General features: G+C 34.4%; 2 protein-coding genes across 4 annotated transcripts in view; both read left to right on the top strand.

Annotated features, from left to right (window-relative positions):
- The window catches only part of LOC111421684 (nucleolin-like), a 376,547-nt gene extending 357,902 nt beyond the window's left edge, over positions 1-18,645 (top strand). Inside the window, exon 6 of the mRNA XM_071200567.1 lies at positions 18,635-18,645. The gene's annotated coding sequence lies outside the window, so the exon portion shown is untranslated. The remainder of the gene's footprint in view (positions 1-18,634) is intronic.
- LOC111419692 (uncharacterized) overlaps positions 16,559-27,424 on the top strand; it is a 29,838-nt gene continuing 18,972 nt past the window's right edge. Inside the window, exons 1-6 of one of the 3 annotated variants that reach the window (XM_071200566.1) lie at positions 16,559-16,778; positions 16,831-16,952; positions 17,008-17,221; positions 17,305-17,424; positions 17,478-17,936; positions 17,998-18,158. In XM_071200566.1, the coding sequence (XP_071056667.1) occupies positions 16,839-16,952; positions 17,008-17,221; positions 17,305-17,424; positions 17,478-17,936; positions 17,998-18,158 (1,068 nt within the window). In that variant the 5' untranslated portion in view covers positions 16,559-16,778; positions 16,831-16,838. Of the gene's footprint in view, positions 16,779-16,830; positions 16,953-17,007; positions 17,222-17,286; positions 17,425-17,477; positions 17,937-17,997; positions 18,159-27,424 lie in introns of all 3 variants that reach the window. The other 2 variants (XM_071200565.1, XM_071200564.1) reach the window with 2 other exon arrangements.

Raw genomic sequence — 27,424 nt, 5'->3', positions numbered from 1 at the left:
GGTAATAGTAATTAATCTTTGGATATCTCAAAAACTGCTTGAGATAACGCTATGAAATAAAAAGGATTTGTAAGCAAATTTAATGAAAATTTAATGCTCCATAAATAATTTCTTGTTTTCCATAATTATCGTTATTATCACTTTTTAAATGCAACTATGCATGTTTGATTGATAGAGATATGAAGCATAAATTTTAAAAAATCGTATCTCTAGAACGAATTAAGGTATCATCATGAAATAACAAGCAATTTAAAGCAAATTTACTCAGTATTTAATGTTTTGAAAATGGATTCTACAAACCTTCAGATTTTAGACTTATGAATTTTTGAATTCAACCTTGCATAAACGTTAATGATAGGGTAATAGTAATTAATCTTTGGATATCTCAAAAACTGCTAGAGATAACGCTATGCAATAAAAAGGAGTTGTAAGCAAATTTAATAAAGATTTAATGCACCATAAACAATTTCTTGTTTTCGATAATCATCGTTATTATCACTTTTTAAATGCAACTCTGCATGTTTGATTGATAGAGAAATGAAATATAAATTTTAAAGAATCGAATCTCAAAAACGAATTGAGATATCATCATGAAATAAAAAGCCATTTAAACCAAATTTACTTAGTATTTAATGTTTTCAAAATGATTTCTACAAACTTTCAAATTTTAGACTTATGAATTTTTGAATTCAACCTTACATAAACATTAGTGGTAGGGTAATAGTAATTAATCTTTGAATATCTCAAAAACTGCTTGAGATAACGCTATGAAATAAAAAGGATTTGTAAGCAAATTTAATGAAGATTTAATGCACCATAAATAATTTCTTGTTTTCCATAATTATTGTTATCACTTTTTAAATGCAACTATGCATGTTTGATTGGTAGAGATATGAAACATAAATTTTAAAGAATCGTATCTTAAGAACGAATTGAGATATCATCATGAAATAGAAAGAAATTTAAAGCAAATTTACTTAGTGATTAATATTTTTAAGATCATTTCTTGAACTCTTTAAATTTCGGTGTTATGATTAAACATAAATGTAAGGATAATTAATCTTTACATATCTCGAGGACTAATTGAGATATCGTTATGAAATAAAAAGAACTTTAAAGCAACTGTAATGAAGATGTAGTGCACTATAAATAATATTTTATTTTCCATAGTTATCGTTATTGTGATTTTTTAAATCAAACTCTGCATGTTTGATTGTAATAAATACTCCCGCTGTCCCATAATAAGTGACCGATATGGTGAAAATTTAAGTCCCAAAATAAGTGTCCGTTTTAAAATAAAAAGCTTATATAATTTTTTTTCAAGATTTTTTTAATATCAAACGTCCAAAATTCTTAAGAAATATATTTATAACTTTACAAAACTGTGTAAGAATAATAATAACACTACTAAGTAGTATTAGAAAAGTAAGTTCTGCCTGAGTAGCTTCGACGAGCTCTATACCGCATTTAAGATAAAGTGGTAACTCTCCTCGTCTAAGCAACTTATTCTTGCCTAAGTGAGGCAACCTATAATTATTGCCGTCATTTGCTGTCATTGTCTCTATCATACACTGTTGATGTGTTAAGAAGACCTTGTTTAATGTTTCATGACTTAGATCGTTAAAAGCCTTGGTGACTGAATCGATGAGCTGATCGATGTTTGAAGCAGCAGTTTGATACTGCAGCGTCTGTATAGCATTAAGAAAACCGAGGTCCAGAACATTGGTATCCGGACTATTCGAGGGTTGACACATTAGGGTTATTGAAGCATTAGTTAATTTTAAGGCGCTAACAGCTTCATTGAAGTCTTTGTCATTTTTGACAAAATGTGGTTTGGCATTGTCTTGTTGGATGTAAATGGGCGTAGAGTATTGGATCTAGGCCATTTAGCTTTAATCGCCGGTAAAAGTTTATTCACCATCATATTTCTATAGTCCTGTTTGGTTACAGATTCAATAACTTTTGTTTCCACCGTCCCGGCTGGACGATTTTTACTTGTACGTTTGACAGGTTGTTGAGTTACAAATGGCCAAATGCCTAGTTTTCCATTAAACCATTGATTACTGTAGTTATCCCATCTTGGACGGGCAACAGCGGCTAAAAACATGACCTTCGTAATAAACCTCTTACTTTTACATGTTTCATGAGGCTCCCTCTCATCATGAACGAGGTAGTATTTATTAGAGGTCTTTTTTAAATAAAACCATTTCGCGCCAACATGAATGTAGTTTTTCATATCCTTAAAAATAGGTGCACCAGCAGCGATACTTTCAGAATCAAGCATTGCCAAGCAGTATTCCAAACGTTGGATTTTGTTACGGTCAGTAAGAAATGGTTTTACTGCGCTTGAATGAGGTTTGATCAGTCCAGATTTAATGCTTCTGTGAATTGTGCTTTTTGAAATTCCAATGGCATATGCAAGTGATCGGATATTTCTGCGGCGTTGAATCGGTATCTCTTTTATTTTTTCTATATCTACGATTTTTCGTTTCCTGCCGACTCTTCCAGATTTTCGAGAATTTACATTTGCGCTTACCGCTCCTTCACGTAAAGTTTCGCCAAATTCGACTTATAGTCTTCTCCGATACAGAATACCGTGCAGCTGCATCCTTTATCGATGCATGTTTAAGTTTAACGTTTACACTTACTTCTAGCAAATAATGGTACACATTTTGACGCACTTCCTGGTTTAGGTTAGGCCTTTTTCGTTGAGGCACAACTTCAAAAACTCCTCGACGGTCCATTATGTGACCACTCCGGTACTTTTAGAAATAACAAGACGACGTATGATTAATTTACAAATCACTACTCAAAAGTTAAGTAGAGGCGTTTACATTTTTTGACAACATTCATGTGTCAGTTTTGACTTAAGTCACTTGATGGAATACAAGATTGCGTTAAGTTTCGGGAAATACCAAAATCGGACACTTATTATGAGACAGAGGGAGTATAAAATATAAATGTTAAAAAATTATATCTCAAGAACGAATGGAGATATCAACATGAAATAAAAAACAATTTAATGAAAGATTTAGTGCACTGTAAATAATTTCTTATTTTCCATAAATATTATTGTTATGATTTTTAGATCTAACTCTGCATATTTAATTGTTATAGATACACATACTTTAAGTCGTATCTCAATAAGGAATGGAGATATCATCACGAAATAAAAGGCGATTTAAAGCAAATTTGCTTAATATATATTATTTTGAAGATAGTTTCTTTATCTTTTCAAATTTCATACGTATGATTTTTTGAATTTAACCTTGTATAACCATAAACATTAATGTTAGGGTACTAAATTTTTGGCGAGCGCTATATCTTCGATCCTTGATGTCACGACTTCGTCTATCTTCAACGATTTACTGTCGCAATCCTTCTTCTGCACAACTGACCGTCAAAATAAATTTGCAAAGCTGTATATTGAAATTAAAACAATTTTAAATTTAATCTTAGTTTTTGATAATCCAGATGTTCAGGCAAAATAGTTCTAGACCAAAATTGCAATTAAAATTATACACCTTTTTGAGGGAGCACACATATTTATGATTCAATTCAGATTTAGGATTTAATTAATGGTAGGCTTTAGAAACCTACTTTGAAAAGTTCTAAAAGAATTTTTGGTTATGGAGAATTTATTACTTTCCATTACAGCAAGTCGACAAAGGTGTCATGTCACATTTTTTGAAGAAATGAACAACAATTAACACACATTAATTATAGTGAACCATAAAAATAGGTTTACTATAAGAGAAAACTATGTAAATATGTATGTTCAATACTATATTTATCGTTTATTGTTAGGCAGTAAATTTATGATAATTTTTAACTGTTTCTTACAATCATAGACAATATATTTACTCTCGATAAAAATCTTAAAGAAGACTACGATAAATATTTCGATAAAAGCCTCGGAACAAAAATGGGAATAAATTAAGACGGAAGTTACAAAAACGAAATATGAAACTAATGTAGCCATTAGGCATTAGAGCAAAACTAACAGAAGTTTTAAAGCACTGAAAGAGAGGAATATTGACATCTGTGTTCTGACTGAAACAAAGAAGGAAGGAAAAGGAATCGAGAGAATAGGAGACTACATATCTACAGTGGAATGGAAAAAAGTGCAAGAGCGAAAGGAGGGTTCATAGCTCTACACATAACAAATATAAACGGAATATCAAATTTTGGGAAGAAATAGACGAACAAATTAATGATAATGGTAAAAGATGTTTTTACTATGAGTTGTCAAATAAGATACCAAAGATAAAGAATAACAAAGAAATCTGCGTATTACGTGTTGTGCTGTGTGACGTTTTAAAATTATTATTTAATTAATATTTAATAATTTAATACATTCTTCTATACATCAGTCATGTATAACTTAAAATGCCAACAGCAACATATAAAAACATTGAAAAGATAAACGCTTGGGTAGGAAGAAGAGACGCTGTCTTGGAAAGGTATTGAGGACAAAGAATGAACGATAACGACCAGAGACTAATAAAAATATGTCAAAGTTTAAACTTAAAAAGTTTGAATGGATTTTACCAACATAAAGATATACATAAATTCACATGGGTGCAACCGAAGAGAGACCTACGATCAATAACTGATTATTTAATACAGAGACAAAAAACAAAAATAAAAAGCAACTACTTAGTTGTAACGCTAACAAGTGTAGTTTGATTAGAGTAAACTACAGAAAGGCCGCTAGCCAATATAAAGAAGAAACCAAAGAAGAACATAAATAAACAGAACGTGAAAGATATAATATAGAAAGTCTTAGACATGAATCGACACAATTTCTATATCAATTAAGACTAGCAACGAAGTTTACAAAAATAAAAGACGAAACATGTACAGAAATACAATACGAACTACTAAAGACATATAACATCGGGCGAAAGACGCTTTGGGCGAACAGGAAAAGACAGTGCTTAGAGTGATGGTCAGATGAAAAATGCAACTTATAGAGTAAGAAAGACATGAGAGAAAAGTAATGTGAAGAAGTAGAAAGGTGTTTGGGAGGATCAAGGGTATCCGAAGCTTGGATGGTAATTCAAAATCTGAGGAATGAAAGAATTTATATTTAAAATTAGTTTATCGATGCACTTTTTTGTCTCTTTTCTAGATTCAAAATGGTGCAGAACTTTATAGCAAGAACTTCAGCTTGAAGAATGGTTATGTCCGAGCTGAGGGGCAACTTAATGTGGCTATTAGGTCCCCTAATGCCCATAACGGACCCAACTGTCTCTGAAGCATCGGTGTACCAGGCAAGGGCTCCTCTTTTGACTTGAGGCTCACCCTTCGTCCAATCATCACTGCTTCTAAATATGACCTTATACGGCTGGTCGAAATTATATTTTATCGGTATATGATCCGTTTTAATTGCAATCAAATGGTTTAGACATGGGTCCTTGAGGATGTCGAGGTGTCTTTTAAGGTTACCCTGCATCAATTTGAGTGAAGAGCATGTTAAACGAACTGGTGTGAGATTGAGTAAGCCCAGTGGGCCATTCGTGGTTTAAGACCCCAGTTTCTTCCTCACCTTGACTATATGGTAGTTCCAATTTAATGTACTGTCCATTATTACCCCTAGGTATTTGACTTCTCTTTTGAGGTTAATAGTTCTGCCTTCTACTCTCAGTTGGAGCTTCTACTTTGTTTTAGCTTGTTCAGATTAATGCTGAGCTCATTGTTTCTGTACTAGGTGCATAATATATCAAGGTTTAGTAGGATGCAGTTATGTCGAAAACAGCTGGGAATTTCAACGCGGTTTTAAACAAAATATGTCAAATAATTGCGTGCTTTTTTATTTTAAACGGATTATAAATTAAATAGAAACAGAAATAAGCCATGCGGGGAGAGGAGGGTTCTATCCAATCCGGCTGGTGTGTGTTGAAAACAGGAGACGCGCCTTTATTTTACCTACATAAAGAAATAAAGGCGCGACGTCCAGTCTAGAACACATACCAGCACCATCTTTTCCGATTGGACGGCACCCCTCTCTACAAAATCGCGATTTTCCACGAAACTATAGGGAATATCGAAAAAATAAAATATGCCCCTCATTAAGAACGCATCAGACTACCACTTGTTCAAAATTAAAATATTGTCGTCAGAAAGCTTTTGAGAAAAAAAATCGTAAAGTGGACAAAGTTGCCGGCACTCTAAAAAAATCGGGTACTTTTTTCATTTAACTTATGATAAAAAGAAAACAGCGGAGCCTAACATTTTTAAATTCACATATGTTACGTAGAAATGTTCAGTGATTACAATGAGCTTTAACTTAATTTTTTTTATCGAGCGGTTGCTAAAATATCGATCTCTAAACTGATGGGCTTTGACTTTTGGCATGGATAGTACACATCATGTATTTATCGATCTGGAGAAAGAATACAATATGGTACCCTTAGAGAAGGTACGCATTTCTAACAATCGCGAGCAAACATAAATTTACCTTATATTTGCTTTGTGGATTTGCTGAAAATAAGTTCAGAAATTGCAATTTTTACGGCTTCAGACACTTGATAAGGTAAGCCTTCATCGCTTTCCGACGACATATTCTATATTTTTATTACTCCACAATATATAAATTATTAATTGTTAATAAACAATGCCTGTTACTCTTAAATGCTTATTATTTACTCTGTTTGTTTTTGTTTTCATCGCTTCCATAACCATCAAAACATGAAAGAATATGTTATGTTCAAAAATAAATAGTTCATTGACATAATATTAAATGAATTCCAAATGCCATTATTTATTTTGGTCGTTTTATTAATTTATTAGTTAATCATTTTCTCGAAAGTTCTTGAATGCAAAAGTGTCATTTCGCTATGTTATATCAAAAATAATTATTTGTTTATTGAATTAAAAGAAATATTATTTCTATATCAAATTTGAGCTTTATTTTAGCTTCAATTATACATTGTGTACATAAAGTAAGGAATAAATTCGATTAAAGTTTGATTTCTCGTTTAAAAATTTCAACTTAGGGGTCGTATTTCAATTTTGATACAAAACTAAAATTGCAGTAGCCACGAGTAAGTAACTATGGTAACCAATGATTTTAAACAATTTCCTAAGTGTCAAAAACTGATTTACTAACTAGTTAACCTCTTTAATACAACACATCCTGATCGTCAACTCATTAGCCAAAGTATGGTAAGCCTAGCTGTGACTAAATTTAAAGAGCATGGACATCTATCAAATTTCTCGAAGTCTGGCCGACCAAATGTTTCGTGGTTTTGGCGGTGCAAGAAAACTCTCATGTTACTGTAAAGGGTTTACAAAATTTTCACAAAAACCGCAAAATATCATTCCTATATCCTCATTCACGAGCAATGAGTCGTTTTGGCAACTACAATTTTGCCACGATGATGAAGACTTTGTCAAAAGCATAATTTTTTCCGAAGAGGGAACATTTTTATTATAGTGGACAAGTAAGTATAAACAAAATTATCGGTACTGGGCCACCCAAAATCCACATTGGGCAAGAGAGGCGCACACCCAACATCCGCAATAGATCAACGTGTGGAGCGAAGTAGTACGGAATACTGTCATGGGTCCTTACTTTTTTTAAACAACCTTAACTGGAGAGAGATGTTTAAATTTTTTCAAAACGATATCATAATGTTGACATCGTCGACTAGATCCAACAAGACACCTATTAGAACTTTAATGCTTTAAGAGAGGATTTAGCACCTCTCTCAAGAAGGATTTAGCACCCATGTCAATAGCAAATATTTCCACTGGAACACAGTACAGTACGTACCTAGGCTGTAAGCTTAATCCGAGGTGTCGGGCAGTATACTTCTTCCCAGACCCCTTCCGGCGCTTTTGATCCGTGAACATGCAAATATCTGCCTCAACCAGAGAATTTTCATTTCCGATCCAGAACTGCCGTTCAGGCAGTACAATCTGGTATCGAGCATTAATCACTGATAATGATTCCGTCAAATCTGACGGCATTGATAACACAATATTAGTGCTTATAATATCTTCCGCGGCCCATTGGTAGGACATGTCAGAACAGTTTTGAGCATATTGTTTAAATCTGTAAATAGCAGTTCTAGCCACTTTCTCTATATGCAAATACAATGGAGATAGACCAAGCAGAACATCCATTGCTAGAGTTGGCGTTATGCTTATCGTACCAGAGATTGCCAATCCAGCTACTCGTTGAATTCGTGAAAGTTTACTGATAACAGTGATAACTGAAGTCTGTCGGACTTTGCTATACCAGGCTGCTGCTCCGTATGTCAACGAACCCATACTCTTTTAACAGTTATTTTTGGTAAAAATAGTAAAAATGAATGAAGACCAAGACAACAAAAGAATAACGTATAAAGGGCTACCTCAAGGAAGTCAAGATTGAATGACATGTTTAATTTTAGGGTGGACTTGGGAGATGTTGGAGTGACAATTTTGAGCGGATTACCAATTGTGGATCATCTGATGAAATGGAGCGGATCCAGTGCAAATATTGATAACGCATTTAAGGATGAAGCTGGAAGTATGTTTCCTGACAACACCTTCTTTTTCACGGATAGGTCCGTTGTAACAAACCGCCCTGTATATTAAATTGCGTTTTGTATAATTATCTTGCTTAAGTCAGCTTTATCGCGTAAGGCGTTGAGTGCCACCGAGTTCGACTCGGGGAGTTGAGTACCAACTACCAAGGTAGATAGAAGCTACAGTCTTCCCCTTGAGTTCGCTCCATTTCATTTTATTTTTAATTTAAATTTTCAATACTAAATTCGGAAAGGCTTCTAAATACGCTGGTGGTTTGTGCTGGGTAATTTGCTAGAGAAATCGAATCCTCAGATCGAAATTGTGCCTTGAAACCAGTTCCTGAAGCGTCCGAATCCTGGTGGAAGAGCGTCGTCGTGGCGTAGAATAAGTAAGCATGATTAATTACTATTGTTCTTGAAACTCATAATCATCGCTAGTATTTGTATCCATAGTTAACGTTCCGTTATCCAAAATTTGTTCAATTAGTTTTCGTTTTTCTTCTTTAATATTTTAACTTAATTTTTGTTGGTTAATTTATTTTTCTATTTTTTTTATATATTTTAATTTCCTTAATTTAATATATTAATATTTTTTTATATAAATTCTTGTTTCGTATTATTTCAATTTCAACACAAGGGCTACGATCCTCCCTCCTTTTACTCATTAACTTCTTAAACCGTTCGGCCAAGTACGTAACTTGCCTGGTGGCAGCATCTTAAAAATCTTCTATAATTTTTTCTCTTTTTCTGCAAGTACACGCTACCGTACTTCTATCTTTTCCCGTCCGCATAACGTTGGTGGCGGGTGCCCCTTTCTTCCTCGAATATTACACCGTTAAGAAGGAGATACACATGGCTGGATTTGGGGTTTATTGTCCGGAATTATCTATAAAATGTTCCGGAAAGATGTCTGGCAATTTATCCATTTTTGTTGTGGAAATGTTTACGATTTGGTGGGCATTGGATTATATCAGGCGGAGCAAAATAAAGTCAGCGGTGATCTTTTCGGATTCTCTCAGTGCTATAAACGCTATTAAAGGTTTTATGGGTGGAGATAAGAAAAAACATTATTTGATATATAAAGCGGTTGATTTGATTGATCAAGAGCCAATGAGAAGGGTATTGAAATAGTGCTATGCTGAATCCCTGGACATAGGGGTATTTTAACGACGTGGCGGACAGATTGACTGGTGAAGTGGGGAATGCACCCTTGGATGACATTAAATTGGATTGGAGAGATGTGGTTGGAGTTCTCAAGAATAAGGCTTTGGAAGAATGGCAGGAGATATGGGACATATCAAGTAGAACCAAGGGGAAAAAAGTCAGAGATTTGAGTCCATTGGTTGGGGTTGCTCCGTGGTTTATGCATAGAGCCATCTACGATAAGGCATTTATTTCTACTATGAATAGGATTAGAATGGGGCGTGGTATTTTTCCTGCACATGCACACAGAATCGGTTTGTCTGAGTCTCCGTTATGTAGTTGTGAGGAAGTGGGAAATTTGAACCACATATTTTTCCATTGTCAGCGCTTTACGGCTGGTGTTGATTGTTTGTCTTTGGAATTGTTGAAGTTGGGTTTATATGCACCGTTCGGTATAGGTTATATCTTGAATGAGGAATCGTTGTCAGTGTATAGGTTATTATATACGTTTTTGTGTTCATGCAAAATCTGTATATAACTCTAAATCTTTTACCTACCCATCATACAATTCCTAGTCTTTTCTTTTAGTGGGATATTTCGGTTGTGATCAGAAGGGCTATCCCCCCTTCGAGAAGAGTTTTTCCTTTATTGGTGATGGGTACCTATCATGAGTAGGGAATTCGGAGATTTTTGATTTTAAATATAAAAGTCAGTGCCTGGTGTCAGAAAGGGATGTGGAGAGATTCAAACACCAAATATATGCAGGTTGATTCAAAAAACCGCTGACAGACTTCTAGGGCAGGTAATACATCAAAAATTAAGATGAAAAGTCTTAATGTACATGGGGTCGCAAATGCCTCCTTAACGAGATATAGCGGGTCAAAGTTTCTTTAAAATTAAACATTATCTGCAATAAAAAGCCCTTTTTTAAAAATATTTTCAACTCCACTGCTGATTTTGTCAAACGGGCAGTATTTTCGTGTAAAGTGATCAATTATCTATCAATTGGTCTCTTACAAAACTTTAATCAAAGCAATAGTTTGTAGAAAAACAAGTTTGTAGAATATGTGTTAATCCAATCAAAAACTGTTGCTTTAATCAAAGTTTTGTAAGAGACCAATTGATAGATAATTGATCACTTTACACGAAAATAGAGTTTTATGTCGGTCATTCAAGCGATACGGACGTGCGTATTGTGTGATCTGATCCAACTGATATAAACCTTAACGTAAACACTCGATTATTCATAATATTAACTTTTATTTATCGTGTTGTCGGGAGTGTCAACCCTTATATTATATCGATAAAAACGAGGGGCAGCCCTAAGGGGTTGTAATTCAACCTTAACTTTATGAGCTTCAAGAGAAAATCTGACGAATTGTCACCACCATGTATTTTTAAATAAAGTAGATGTCTTGTGGTAGTTTCCTTTTAAGACGACAGTGGATGTTCTTTTTGCTGAGGTTATATGGCTGTAATACTTCTGTGTATTGTATTTCAATACGTGAAACCGGGAAGTCATTTTAGATATAAAGGCTGTGATACTATCAATTTTTAATTCGTTGTGTAGTTGATCATTAGAGATATACCACTCGGAGTCTACTGCTATGCGTAGTATTTTGTTTTGTAAAACCTGAACCTTATTAAGATTTGATTTAGCCGAGTTTTCCCAGACAACGCAGGCATAGGTGATGAGTGGTCGAATGAGTGTTTTATAAATTAGAATAGTGTTTTCGCATTTAAGTCTTGTTCTCCTGTTTATCAAGTGATACAGTTGTTTCAACTTTCCGTAACCTTGATTAACTTTTTGGAGTATATGGTATTTCCAAGTTAATCTTGTGTCAAGGAATATGCCAAGATATTTAACCGGTTCGTCCGAGTCGTTCCATCTAATAGTTTCTCCGTTAATTGTTAATTCCGGTGGGCTTTTAATTCGTTTGAGTGTAAAAAATTTTAGCGATGCACTTGGATGTATTTATTGCTATATTCCAAGACTTGAACCATTTAACTAGGGTGTTTATAGCTATTTGCAGATTTTCAGTCGCATCCTCGAGTTCAAAGCTTTGCGCTATTAAGGCTACGGTTACAGTGCAAGCGAATTCGCGCGAACCATAGTTCGGGCGTGTACGTCCGAATTCGGGCGAACAAACAAACCGATATAGTGAAATGTGTATGGTTACAGTACAAGCGAATTAATCGCGCGAATCGCTACTTGTCGCTAGAAGTTCAAATGGGTTTGTTTTTTTCGCGCGAACTGCACATTTTAATATTAAAATTCAAGTTGGCATTATTTCAAATAATATTTGGATATCATGGATAATGAGAAATTAATCCTACTGGTGTTCGACAGAAGAGTGTTGTGGGACCAAAAATCACATTAAACTACGATTTATTAAGCAAGTCACACTGTTTAATATAATGTTTTCTAATGTATTTATATAATTGAAGTGTTAAATTCCGGTCTTAAATAGTAAATTGTTGTGGTATGGCGCCAATTTCACTATTAAAATATAGTTTAAAAGTTTCTCATACATCGTATGCCACGTTAGTAGACCTGTTGTTTGCACGAGCTTTGTAATTGTCCTTCCCTGTCTATAATTACGTTATGTAATTACTTTTATTATGCATTTCACTATTAAATCGACCTTATTTGGATGACACTCTATAGGTTTGTTTAATAGTCTCCATTTTGCTGTCATAATTCCAAATGAGCATTCCACTGTTCTACGACACCGTGACAGTCTGTAGTTGAATATTTCTTCTTCCCGTGAGAGATTTCGTTTAGAATAGGGTTTCATTAGATACTTTTTTAAAGGATATGCATCGTCACGTAGTAAAACGTGCGGGAGCACCACATCGGAATTGGGAAGTTTTCTATTTTCTGGTAGTAAAGATCGATGTTCTAACTGCTGCGATAAAGTTGAAGAAGCAAAAGTTCCGCCATCGCTTTGTTTCCCATATCCACCCACGTCAATGCACACAAATTTATAATTTGTATCTGCTACTGCCTGTAGTACTATGGAAAAGTATTGTTTATAATTATAAAACATTGTGCCAGTTTTATCTTTTTGTCATTTTCAGGTGAAACAGCAATGTCACAATGGAAAGGACTGAGAGATACATTTTGGAGAGAATACCAAAAAGTGAAAATTAAATGCTTCGGTGATGAAGGAGGAGAACAGGTTGGCTCTACCTGGCCTTACTACGATAGTTTGTGTTTTCTGGCAGATGAGATGACACCGAGAGAAAGTGCAGGTAATGTTCCACCAGTGCGTAATAAAAATGTTGAAAGCACAATATCACAAGAACAGAGTCAATAGTGATGATTATCAGGATGATGTTAGTAACCAACCTGTAGAGGAAGAAACCCCATCAATATGTACAGTTAGAACGCCAGAATCAACTGAAAAACACCCAACGCGTTCTCTGAAACATTCGAGCGATATACAGAAAAGAATGATAGAAGTGGAAAAGGAAAAACTTAAATTTTTTAAAGCCTTTAGTACAGTTGCAGTTGCAACAAGTTCTTGTCAATGAAGTCACATCTTACACGCAACCAGTACAGCACACACTTTCTTCAGATACGTTTTCCGCACCTCCCTCAACTCAAACTTCCTATACTCCTCAACCTACACCTTCTCCTTCGTTATCAGAATCCAGTTTACGTCACTCTTATATTTTACTCTCATCACCTGTCTCTCCATCTAATAACATACGATAATATTCATAAAACTTTAATGGCTGATTTTTTAATTCTTCAAAAATTTTGAAATATTCACTCAAGTGGTGATTTAAATAAATTTCATTAACCCAGAATTGTCTCTTTCTTGGTCCAAATAATAGCTGTTTCGGGAATGTACTTTCTGCTAAATAGAATTCTTCTTCAACATCCATGACACTTTTATAGGTCGCTCACGTCCGTTCTGTACAGCAAACTAAAATCGCTCTGAATTTCGCTTAAAATATCTCTTGAACCAGAAACCACTTCTTGTTCGCCCGAATTCGGACGTACACGCCCGAACTATGGTTCGCGCGAATTCGCTTGCACTGTAACCGTAGCCTAAGGCTGTATCGTCCGCATATGCCAGCATGTGAACATTTGGTTGTGGCAAATCACTCATGTAGATGTTGAACAGGGTGGGAGAGGGGACGCTGCCTTGAGGTACACCAGCGAGTATATTTTTTGTTTCGGAGAGGGATGCATCAATTTTAACAGAGAAGGATCGGTTTTTAAGGAAGGATATTAGTATTTGCTTGATATTGCTGTCAAGATCCAGGTGTAATATTTTATAAATTAATCCGTTGATCCATACACGGTCGAAAGCTTTGGCAATATCAAGAAATAATGCGGTCGAGTATTGCTTCATTTGAAATTCGTTTTCAATTATGTTCGATAATAATCGTTGTAATTGATGACTGGTCGAGAACTGGTTTCTAAAACCAAATTGGAAGTGTGGAATCACATTCATTTCGTTTAATGCTTCACATAGGCGGTAATTAATTACTTTTTCTAAGATTTTGGATAATGTAGATAATAGACTAATCGGTCGGTAGCTGGTGGTGTTGCTCTTGGGCTTCCCTGGCTTTAGAAACATAAGTACATGGGCGTGTTTCCAACAGTTTGGAAAATAACCTTGTTCCAGACAGGCATAGAGTAATCTCTTCAAAAACTGCTCTACTTTTTTAATTAATATAGCCACCTCTCCGGAAGCTATGCGATTATTTCTGTCCTTACGATAGATTTTGTAACCTGGAATTGTGAAATTCTCATTTAGAGCTAAATGTGTTTCAGTGATACATGCAACGTCAATGTTTTTTCTCTGTAAGAAAGTTATTAGTCTATTGCGTTCCTTTTAATTCCGTTAATGTTTAAGTTGAGTATTTGGAGATCGTATAGAATTTTATAATATTTGCGTTATTAATCATTTTTCTGGAGAATATTGGAGAGGTTTGTTAAAATTAATGTTTTTAATTGGTGCAGAAGCGGTTGTAAGTATGAAAATATGGCGGATATTATGGTATTAACGATGGGATCAGTTGAGGAAGTTATAGGTTCATTTGAATTTTGTGGTGGATTTGTATTTTTAATTGCATTTGCGTAGGTTTTATTGGGATTATTAGAAGAATTGGGTAGGATTGAGTTGGGTTGTGGACTTAAGGATGGAGTGGTTAATTCGTGCCGTCTTTGTCGACTTGTGGTAGGTTTGTTTCTAGAATTAATTTGTTCTAGATAGTATTTACATCCCCTGTAATTGGCTGGGTGATTTTCATTACAGTTAACACATTGAGGTGGATCGCTAGTAGGTTTCGGACATTCATTAGTTAAATGATTTTCTTTACATTTGACACACCTTGCTGGCATTGCGCAGTAATTTTTGGTATGACCGTATCGTTGACAACGATAACATTGTGGAACAGAGCGAGATGCGCGTCTGGCTTCTACGGTTACAATAGTGTGGTCAAGTTTATTCAACTTGAAGATTTCTGATGCTTTTTCGGTCGCCGTGAGTTCGATTGCGCATATGGGTATTTTATACTGGGAAACCTTGTTCGATTAGTAAATTTCTTATTTCTTCTTCTGTCAGTGACGGGGGAATATGTCTGATAACCACCGAAAGTGGTTTGGAATCTGGGTTTCTATAGGTGTAGTGGTCTATTTTACTGGTTTTATAATGGTTAATTAAGGTCCGAAAATCATCTTCAGTGGTTATGTTTATTTTAGTTGTATCAGTGGAATAATGTATTGTGAATTCACATTTTACTAATTTTTTTAAATCCTTAAGAATTTCTTGATGGTTAAAAGATCTTTTTAGAAATATTGGTGGAATTCGTCTAATTTTTTGAGCAGTTGTTTGACTTGAGGTAGATGGACTCGGTTCGTTGTCATCTGGTCGATTGTCGAGTTGAGAAAGTCGAAAAAACTGATTTGTTTCGAGAATATGAACAGGTTTGGTATTTGGAGTCCATATGTATATCTTCAAGGTTTCATTGAAAACTCGGCTAAATCAAATCTTAATAAGGTTCAGGTTTTACAAAACAAAATACTACGCATAGCAGTAGACTCCGAGTGGTATATCTCTAATGATCAACTACACAACGAATTAAAAATTGATAGTATCACAGCCTTTATATCTAAAATGACTTCCCGGTTTCACCTATTGAAATACAATACACAGAAGTATTACAGCCATATAACCTCAGCAAAAAAGAACATCCACTGTCGTCTTAAAAGGAAACTACCACAAGACATCTACTTGATTTAAAAATACATCAAATGTTACCATCCAATTTGACTTATGTTTATTATTTTGTAAGTGACGAGGTCCTTTTAGTTTTGTAATGTGATATTTATTTAGTATAAGAAAAAGCCTTGTATAGTAATGTTAATTTACTGGTCTGGCAATAAAAGTACTTAAAAAAAAAAACACGAAAATACTGCCCGTTTGACAAAATTAGTAGTGGCGTTGAAAATATTTTTAAAAAAGGGCTTTTTATTGCAGATAATGTTTAATTTTAAAGAAACTTTGTCCCGTTATATCTCGTTAAGGAGGCATTTGCGACCCCATGTATATTAAGACTTTTCATCTTAATTTTTGATGTATTACCTGTCCTAGAAGTCTATCAGCGGTTTTTTTTGAATCAATCTGTATATTTAAATGAAGAAGATTTTTAATTAATGAAGTGACCGATAGATGACCACAAAAATTGCAATTTTTCTATGCTCCGTCATAAATTTTTAGTTCTATTTTTCATACTAAATACTTTTATTATATTAATTTATCGTTTTTAATTGGTTTATTAAGCATTTTAATCTTTTTATAAACTAAAAAAGAAATATAAACCATTTATTCTTGTACAATGATAACACAGAAATCTTTATATCTGTCATCTGTTATCCATACGAAAACCCATTTGACGTTTTAACCTCAAAATTTCAAGTTTTCTGTAAAAGTATTTTTTTGTTAAAAAAGAGGAGATGAAAACAATCAATTAGCTTTTTGATTTTATTTACAATGCTCTCCCAAAAATGCGGCTTTATTTAAGCACAAAGACTTTGTCTGATTCGTCCGGTGAGTCGCATCGATTCAACTTGTCTCACCTCAAAAAGATACATTGGTAAGTAATTTTAATTTCTAAATAAATTGTTCAGGGCTCAATTTTATTTTAGATTTTATTATGTTCCCTATCGAAACTGTTGAGAGAATTTTATCATTCTGCGATGGGAAAACCCTTTACAATGCGAAATCTGTTAATGCTCAATGGAGAGATTGTGTAAATTATCTTACAAAGGTAATATTTTTAATGAATAAGCTGTTGAGGATTTATGTTTTGAGGTTTTGTTTAGAAAACTAAAATTTGGATGCATTGTTGTTTCGAAGAAATTCCAAAAGATGAACTTATAGAATACCTTGAAAAATATAAAGGACACAAAGATAAAGATAAGTTTAATGATATTTATGCAAATTGGTATGTTTGGAAGAACATTGACTCTAATGTTGATTTTGATGTTATTCTTTGCCCTGCTGAGGTACCTAGAATAACTTGTTTGGCTGTGTCAGGTAATTTATTTATTTTTTGCAAAAAAAAACGCTTTTTGATTTAAAAATAAACTAAAATCGATAAGATACAGATCTATCTACAGGACGCTTTGTGGCTGTTGGTTCTGAAGATGGTCGAATAAGGATCTTTAATGACCATTGGGACTTATTATACACTGATCGTTATCTATCAGTAAAAATAACAGAGATCTCCTTTCTAAATGGTTTTTATAACATTAATATTTTTATATTAACTTCTTCAAAGACAAATTTTCAGATAATGGGGCATTAAATCGTCAAACAGAATTACCATTTTTAATAGTTTATTACAAATGTGGAACACTTTACCTCATTGATTATGAATATAAAACTGTTCCGCCTTTAATTGTTCAAGATGTGATTTTATACAGTGCTTATAAAATTTATTTATGTTTTGTAAAACGTGGTGGTCGCGTTTCCATTGTTAAATTGGGTTATGATTCCGAAGGAGAAAAGAAATTCTTTGAAATTACGTACGTTCGTATCTATTCACCTGATGAAGTGACAGGGGTTAGAATATGGAATGGTATTTGTACCTTTTTGATGAATAGTGATGTTAAAATTTTGAAATATGATGATGAAATGCCTCCAATGACTACCATTGAGAATAAAACAAAACTTAGGTTTTGTGATAAAAATAAATTTCATCAACAGAGAAATACTTTTATTTATAGGAATGATATTATTATTTCTATTTGTAAGTATTTTTGGAGAATACAAAAAAACGGAAATCACAATAATTTAATATCTTTTTTTAGCTAAAGATAAATTTAATGATCAACTTATTGAGTTGTTCATTTTGGGGCCCAATGATATGGTTGGAAAGAAGATTTTTAATAGTTGGGAAGTTTTCCATTCAAATATAACATGTATGTTTTTGTATGGAAACACATTTGTATTAGGAGTTGATACAGGAAATGTAAGTTATGCGGCTTACAACAATGTAATTGGTTTTAAAAGTTTTACCAAATTAAATGACATTTTTTGCAATGTGGAAGTAAACCACAACTTCGGTATTTTAAATGGAATGCTACAGTTTTTATTACACCACATTATGCATTACTTGACTAAGCGACAAATTAACTATGTAGGAAAACGGAAAAACGGGATTTCCGTTTCCATCTCTCTAAAAATATGACTTCTCAGAATAGATAAGCTCAAACTATTGAAAATTGTTTGGTGCCTATCTATTTTTATTACAGAACACTGATGACAGCCATCACAAGCACAGAATCCCCTTGATCAGTCGTTTTGCGATTATGCAGGCTGTTTCTGTTGTTGCACAAATACTAGAGTGAAAATGATGTTTCATGTAAAACTTTTTGAAGAAAATTATCTAGAGTTTGATTTTGTACTTTTCAACTGGCTTCTATTTTATATAGAATTTAAGTCTAACTAGTTTCGGCCATTGACCATCTTCAAAGACTCTACAAATAGATTAATATCCCTCATACTATCCATTTTACAAATAAGTTTCTTAATATTTCTTTTTCTTTTGTTCAAAAAGATCACATATCAAAGTCGAAATCAGACTATTAGTTACTAATTTACAAAATTAAAGTTTAAAAAGTTTTAATATGAAATAAAGGACGAAGTGTTACCAGTTTACAGGTTAAAATTTAAGAACGCTCTTTTTTAACAAAAAAAAAAATATCGTGTGGCTTAAAAATCGATGATTTTTTTTTAATCAATGTGAATTGACTCAAAAAACACGTTAAAATAAAAAGAAAGTGCTGAAAAGTAACTAACACTGGATTAACTTCTGTTATAAAACTTCTATTATATGATAACGAGCTTTAGGTTTAAAATGTCAACCTCAATTTTGACATATTTGTAATCTTCATTAAAAATCCTTTAAAATGAGTACAAACACGACATGTGTATCTTCAATATTAATGAAGTTATGGTCAACTTCCGGTTAAGAATGTCAACGTCAATTTTGACATATTTGTAATTTTTATAAAATGTCTTAAAAATTAAGGTTGGTATTAATATTTAAAAATTAAATTGCTATCTTCATTTTTGCTAACTACGGGTTTAATGTTTTTTATTCTAACTTTTTTATTTTTTGAGATTATTGCGTCATCTTTGGACTCTTTGGACTTTTTGGTTTTTTGAGAGAAATGTGTCATGTTTGGACTGACTTTAATAGTATATTATTACATGAGCATATAATGAGTGAATAACAGCTCATTATATGCGAGTATTAGTATTCTACTTTGTCCACGACTATTGAAATTGATGCCGTCAATGTGACACAAATTCAATGTTACTAACTGTAACCAAGATTTACAAGGAATTACAAAAAGGTTGTTTTTGTAATTCGCGACGGTAATGAAAGCTCTAACAGTACTCAAACGGGTGCTGTAATGAGACTCCTTACAGCATCCGATGCTGTAATGAGATTTTAGTAAATTTTTATGGAACCAGTTCAAGGTGGTGACATTTGGTCATTAATTTTTCTAGTTGTCAATGTGACAATTTTTGTCTATGGATGTTTAAACACGTTCTTAGCATCGAATACAAGGTCCACAATGATGAGGACATTGAACTCTGAGCAATTTCTCTTCTTTTAGGAGGTGTACATGAAAATTTTTTTTCAGGTGAATACATTTTATGTTGTTTCATAAGACTTAAAGCACTCATTCATTAAAAAATGTGGAATTAAATTCGTGCATTTCAAGCGTGTCTTACGAAACTTGTTTTTTAATATACTATTAAAACTATTTGTTACATAAATTAATAATTACATAAACTTTATTATAAATTAATATTAACACTTTTTCACTTATTAACTTCAACTATCTTTGACAATGTTTGACATATAACCTCCATTACTAACATAAAGTATATTTAAATATTTGTGGAGACATAATCTAAGTAGTACGTCCATTTCTTGATTCATACCATTTTTAAGCGATGACTTACTGCCAGCTCTCGTGGTTTTATACTATATTGCTGCCCCAGAAGAATATAGACGTAACTGGAAATCCGTAAATTTTACAGGAGACGCAAAAAACGAAATCGTTTTTTTTAATTTGTGTGTTTCTAACAGTTTAATTTTCTAATTGTCATCAATAATTGGTATCAAACTATATACGATGCGTAGTATAGCATGACGTAATTATAGTTTTTCTACAATTAAAATTAAAAGTGAAATTTGAAGTTACACCTTTGCTTTACCTGAAAAAATTATTTTAAATCTGGTACATTTTAGTCTTTTTATTAAAGTTTCGAAAATACAAACTGCATGGGGTGCTCTAAATTAAGAGAAAACTTAAGATCTAATAATATGGCACGAAAGGTACCTAAAGGTGTGTCCAAACATTGCGCGGCAAGTGAGCGGCAGCAACACGCGGCGTTCGTCGGACACAATTGCCGCGCGCCATATGCGAGACACGCCGCGCACTTTTGTTTATGTCAAAACAAACTGAATTCATTCATTTATATTTCGTGTCATACGTTAAATTTTATTGTAGTAATCTCTCTCTTGTGAATCCTACAACATCTTCAACCATCTATATGTAAACCTCAATTAAACGAATCGATGTTTCGTTATTAATTTTTTTGAACGCACAGTTTGGTTTTCTTGGCTCTGTAGATGAAACTCGCCTATATTTAAGCATCAGTTTTTCGATACATGAGCCAAGAAAATCTCGCTAGCGTTTTAAGTTTCCTAAGTCCCAGTATTTTTTAAACAGTTGACATCTACAATCCTCAGAGATGTTTTGTGAACAAGAAGGAATGCATTTATCGGAGCAAGCAGGTTTCATGGACTTAGCTTTGACAATTTTTCCAGTTCTTAAAGAAGTGTATTGTTGACCTGAGTTTCTGAAACGTTTTGCTTTCACTTGTTTCCAATCGTTCACATTTTTTAATTCTTCTTTTTCCTTTCTTGACTGGGGAATACGTAGATTCTTCTTCATTATCATCAGTATTATTCTCATCAATATTTTCGAGATTTATTGATCTTTCACTTGAAGAACACGAATCACTATTATTACCATCATTAGGGTTGTAATCATCACCTGATCCTGCAGAAAATGGTTTCTCTTCAGAATCGCAGTATACCTTGTAACTCTGGTTTATTTTCCTTAACATCAATTTTGAGGTACTTTTCCTTTCGGCCACGTAATGTTCGTTTAAAGCCTTACTTATAGAAGAAGAATTGGAAATTTCAACAAGAGAAAAACGCTGACTTTGGGCTTGAGCGTTAAATGATTCATTCTCATTAATCGGATTTTCGTCAATAGTGGTTTCTGTTTTAGAGCATATATTAGGAGGTATATTTTCATTGGAAGGACAATTAGGAATTGCAAGAGCATCGATATTACTCACTACTTGAGTTGTCGCTAGACTCAATATTTTATAAGTTCGGGAACTCATTTCTCTGCAACAGAAACCGCAGGTACTTATTACACCAGAAAACAGCTTTTAATATTGCATTTTGCACCTAAACTGTAGTCTTAATGTAATTGCGGCACTTGGTTAGTTGAAAAATTGTTAGAGCAATATTAACGTAAGGTACAATTATGTTCAGAGTTCATAACACTTTTTAAAGTAATACAGACGTAAAGTACATTTACGGCCATAATTCACAATAATTTTCAGAAAATTATAGACGTGAAGTATAATTGCGTCTATATTCTGCCGAATCACACAATAATTATAACAGTTATGACTTTTCATAAGACCTATACACCTATACTTAGTAAAACATAGACGTACAGTGTACTTACCTCCTTGTTCTTCTGAAAATAAGCAAGAATGAATCACGACAATAGTCTTAACCAGCATTTACGGCAATATTTCACTAAGTTTGCGACAAATCCCGTGATAGCGAAGACGCAACTAATAAATGCGTCGGTATTTTCACGGAGCAATGCTGTCAGCCAATACTGCAAGTACATGTACGGCGTTTTTTTAGCGGATAAATAGCAATATTCTGCGTTAGTTTACGCGAGTAACTCATTTTCTAAAAAATTGCAGTTGCGTCCGTGTTTTACTGGAGCAGCGATATGTATATGGCAAAATTATTTTCCATTATAAAATATTAATCAAATAATAGAAGGAAGAACAAAAAAAAATGATAAACAAAAAAAAACGCATCTTTTATTACACCTCATTCTTTAAATTCTAAATATCAGGAAAACTGATGGGCAATTCAACCAGCACACAATATACAGGGTATTCCATTTAAAAAACTTATGAAAAAGCCATTTCAAAAACATCAAAGGTAACTAAGCTTTATGAACACGCTGTATAGCGTATCTAATATCTTTCGATACTATCATTTACTTACTGGCTTTGACTGTTCTCTGACATAGTTTCAAGGTAAAATTGGAAAAAATGTCACGTTTTTACATCGTTTCGTCAAAGATCCAGTAATGGGCACATTTTGAAAGAACAATTGAATATCTCAGGAACTATGAACGCTGTGAACTAGTAACATATTATACGGTTGTATAAACAAATTTAGTTGTATTCATAATATAGTAGAATATACAGGTGTTCCATTTAAATAAATTTACGTACTCTCTGTTACGCTTAAATGGAACACTTTGTATAAGTTAAAATAATTTTAGGTAGTCATGAGTCAAACAACTTTTGTATAAAACATTTTCTTCTTAAACGGTTTAGCAACTATCGTCCGCCAGGATACTAATAACTCATCCTGTATATATTGACGTGTAAACACCCCTTTATAAAATTTAAATTAGTAAACTAGTAAAATGACCACCAACTACAGCTTGGCAAACCCAATCTAGTGGCTCTGCTACACATTATTTCTAGATTATTGGTTGTCTCTAGGAAAATAACCGTAGGATTAGATTAGCCAAGCTGTATATGAACATGAATTTGTTTTGTAGATTTTAAAATCACAAATTTTTCAAATAACTCGTCGCTCATTTTCCTTCCGTGAGGCCTCATTATCATTCCGCCAAAAGATAAAAGGCGTTTTACTGGAGCAAAACTTGTAATACAGGTATTATACACTGCTCAAAAAAATTAGAGGAACACTTTTTTTAAAATCTATAACTTTGTAACGTTAACGTAATCGTTAACATTTTAAATAATAGTTCTAGGCAAATCAAATTTGGTTTACTTAAACGGCATAGTATTAATAAAGTGTTTATTATTTAACTAAAGAAAATTACAAAAACAATGTTACAACTCTTAGTTACTTCTAAGTTACACTTAAAAATGTAACTTAATAACACAAAACAAAGTTGAAACGACTCTCATAGTATCGATGACAGTCGGGTTTTCTGTTGATTGGTGAGGTTTAATACCGTGTATACGCTCCACCAGCACGAATCACTTCCTCACACATGCGTGGCATGTTTTGTACTAGTCTACGAAGAGATTCTTAGGGTATGCTTTCCTATTCCTCAATCAGGGCTTATGTCAGTTTTTGTATGATTAGTGGTGGGGATTAGGGCACTTGCGAACACGTCGGTCAAGCTGATCCCACACGTGTTCAATAGGATTCAGGTCAGGACTTAACGCCGGCCATTGCATGATCTGAATTCCACGTGCTCGCAAAAAGTTTCTGGTGATGCCGGCGGTATGTGGCTTTGCATTGTCCTGCATTAGGATGAACAACAACAAGATCAGTTCTGTTATCTATACTGATTCCAGCCCAAACCATAACAGATCCCCGACCAAATCTATCCACTTCCTACATAGTAGTGGCTGTGTAGCGTTTACCAGGGCGTCTATATAGTCTATATACATCTGGACTCATGTGTAAACAGTACAGACGTCCAGTGACGACGTTGCCAATCTCTGTGATCCAGAGCAAACCTCATTCGCGCTGCTTTGTAGTGCTGCGTAACGCGTGGTGCGCGGGCAGGTTTTCTAGGTTTCAAATTCGCTTCTTTTAATCTGTTTCTAACAGTTTGATCAGAAATTTCTATTCCATGTGCTCGTCTTAGGTCGTTAAGGAGGTCTCGTGCTGTGGCAGTACGCGTACGTAGACCAGAAAGGACAAGAAATCGGTCCTTTCCTGTCTACAAATAAAATTAAAAAAATTAATTATTCACTGTACCAATGATCTTCTTCTTCTTCTATACTTGGTCTGGTTATGGGATTTGGAGACTAATCCTTCTTATATCCCAGTTACAATGTCTATACAATTCTCTTGTTTCTGATGCGTAACTACTTACAGGGAGAGCCCCGCTGGTTCTAATAGTGGAAACTGAAATTATTTGGTTTTTCAAAAATAAACACTTCAACCGTCATGCGCAAACAAAAAGCAAACTAAAAGATTGTGATACAATAATTCGCATACAATCAAACCAACTTAATTAAATTTAACTTGTTATATCAGCTCTAGCAACTCAGCATAAAACTAAGAAAGATGAAAATGCAAAAAGAACCAATAAGAAGCAACGGAACTAAAGGTAATATTCACACATAAAAACTCTTCTCGGACCTAGGGGCGTAGACCCTTTACACAAAGGAATCAAGATACCCCTTGGTCTGGGACTAAACGGGTATCATTCCTGGAACATGGAAGAGAAACAGATTTCGTACACAAACCCAACAGTGATTAATTCTTTTGTGGTAATATATGTTCAAAAATATACTTTTGCTTCTCTCTAAACGATTTTCTTAGCGTTTTTAATAAACTTATAGCGATTCATATACTTTCTGACTTTAGCGAAGCTAATGATTCCCTGAATTTATATGGGCGATTGTAATTCATCTGGGACAAATCATAGATCAGTGCTTGTCTTTGAATGTTATATTGGGGACTTTCAACAATAATGTGGTTAACATCACCAATCTCCTCACACTTGCAGAAGAGATCTCTTTGTCTAATTCTATGTAGGAATTTTTCTGTTACTGGTTGTCCTGTACGCAAGCGACAGATTACGGTACAGAAATATCTAGATATGTACGGATGTTCTTGGAACCAATTCCTTGCTAACACTTTGCCGTCCGCACGTCTTGTAAAAATTTATTCGCTTGGCGCCGGCAGCATATTCAGATCACTTAGATCCATACGTAGCGCGTATCACCAATGTGGTGATGCCGGCCATTGAGCGATAGTTTTTGCGCGACACTACTGTCGTGTCGCCGGACGGCATAGTGGTAATTGCGGTTGAATCCGCGCAGATAGAACTCCCCTTCTCTCTTGATGTAGTTTCCCATTACCTGGTCCATTCCTCTCACATCTAATCAGAATATTGATGTCTCACCTCTTCATACTCTAGTCGGACCGGTAAAGGCATTTGTTCCAATCCTCTTTGCGCTAAACTATCTGCCATCTCATTACCTTTTATCCCACAGTGCGTTGCCACCCAGCACATGCAAACCTTCCATTCCCTAATGAATAGCTTGTACAAGGTCTTTAATATGGCGAACAAGAGATAGTGCCCAGTTCCGCCAGACCGAAACTTATTAAGAGCTTGTAGGGCACTAAGCGAATCAGTGAAATTGATAGTATTCCTACTCGGTATCCGTTGATAGAGGTCGAAAGCTTTCCTGATAGCAAATAGTTGAGCGGCGTTTATAGTCGTATAGTACACAGTCGGCGTAATTGGGTTGGTAAGCTGGCACAATATTCAAAATTTCCCACAGTAGAGTAGAGGGCGACTCCAACAGCTTTGGGCTCTTTTCGTAGAGATCCGTTTGTAAAGACATAATTACAATCTGGTCATCTTTCTTTTATATATGCCATAAACATAACGTTTTACCCTGGTTCAACGGTATTTTAGTAGGCAGAACCTGTGCCTCCAGTTCAGTATTAAGTTTTCGCAACAATAGTATTAATGGACTATTACTCTGGCGCATATTTTTTATAATGAATCTTCTCGCCCTCACCTCTGTAAGGATTCTTAATGGTGGATCACCAGCCTCACCCTCTAGTACGTTGGTCGGTGTCGTTCTAAGGAGTCCCAAGAGACATCTAAGTCCATGATATTTGATTCTTTGCAGTTGTTCTATCAAGGTCTTTGGCAGTGGCACTATCGTGCTAAGCAAAAATTCCAGTCTGGATCTCACTAGACCTTTGTATAGCATCCTCAGCATTACTGGGTCACCTCCCCACCTAGAAGAAGACACGGCTTTAAGAATATTTATGGCTTTATCTGCCTGAGTCGCCGAAAAATGAGTCTGTTCTTACCAACTCAGTTTGGTGTTAATTCTAAGCCCCAGATATCTAATGGTATTCGTATAACTTATGATTTCTTCTCCCACCCTTATCGACGGATGCGGGACATTCCTTTTTCTAGTCAGGATCATCGCTTTTGTTTTGGTTTTAGAAATGCTCAACGTACGTTCGTCAAGGAATCCCAGAATATTCTCCAGTGTTTCGTTTATATATCCGAGACAGAAGACGACCAAGTCGTCAGCATAATATACGACCGAGCATTTGGTTGACATTAATAGGACATTGAGTCTATTTATGTAGATATTAAGAAGTAATGGATTTAAAGGACCTTGGGGTAATCCACGATGACTGATGCGCGCGCCCAAGTTCTGCGAATTTTCCTTGAGCTGGATTCTCCTCCATTGTGTAAGTTCATAGGTGACATTTACCCATAAATCAGGAATTCCGTGTCTTTTCATGATCTTATTTAGGGTAGGAATATCAACGTTATCATATGGATCCTGCAGATCGAAGAATACTGCAACCATCGATTGTTTCTTAACGAATACTAGCTGAATCGTTGAGATAAAGTAGGACGTGCAATTTTTTGCACCTTTTCCTTTTTTGAAACCAAATATTAAATGACAAACAACAGCTCATTTTCCATGAATCATTCCATTTTTCCTGTAATAATCTTTTCAAAATATTTTCGGAGACGTGACATACGTTATATCGGTTTAAAATCCTTACCATTTCTTACATTCCCCCCTCGTTTGGGCATTGGAACCACCACAATACTTATCCATTCATCCGGGATCCTCCCACCATTTAATATGTGGTTAAATTCTCTACATATGATATCATGAGCTGCCGCTGGTAATAATCTAAGAATAGGATATGTTACTTTATCACCCCCTGGCACTGTGTTTCTAAAACTTTCTAACACCTTCCCCATTTCCGTTCTGGGATCTGATTTTCGCCCACACCTCATCAGCCGGAGTATTTTTATTAATTCCGCTGCAGAAGTTTCTAAAATGTTCTCTTTTTTTCTTCAATATAATTTTTTTGGTCACAGCCTTTTGCTA

This window comes from Onthophagus taurus, chromosome 11 (assembly GCF_036711975.1).
Source record: "Onthophagus taurus isolate NC chromosome 11, IU_Otau_3.0, whole genome shotgun sequence".
Lineage (NCBI taxonomy): Eukaryota > Metazoa > Arthropoda > Insecta > Coleoptera > Scarabaeidae > Onthophagus > Onthophagus taurus.
The sequence above is the reverse complement of the archived record's forward strand: the minus strand, read 5'-3'. Positions and strand labels throughout refer to the sequence as shown.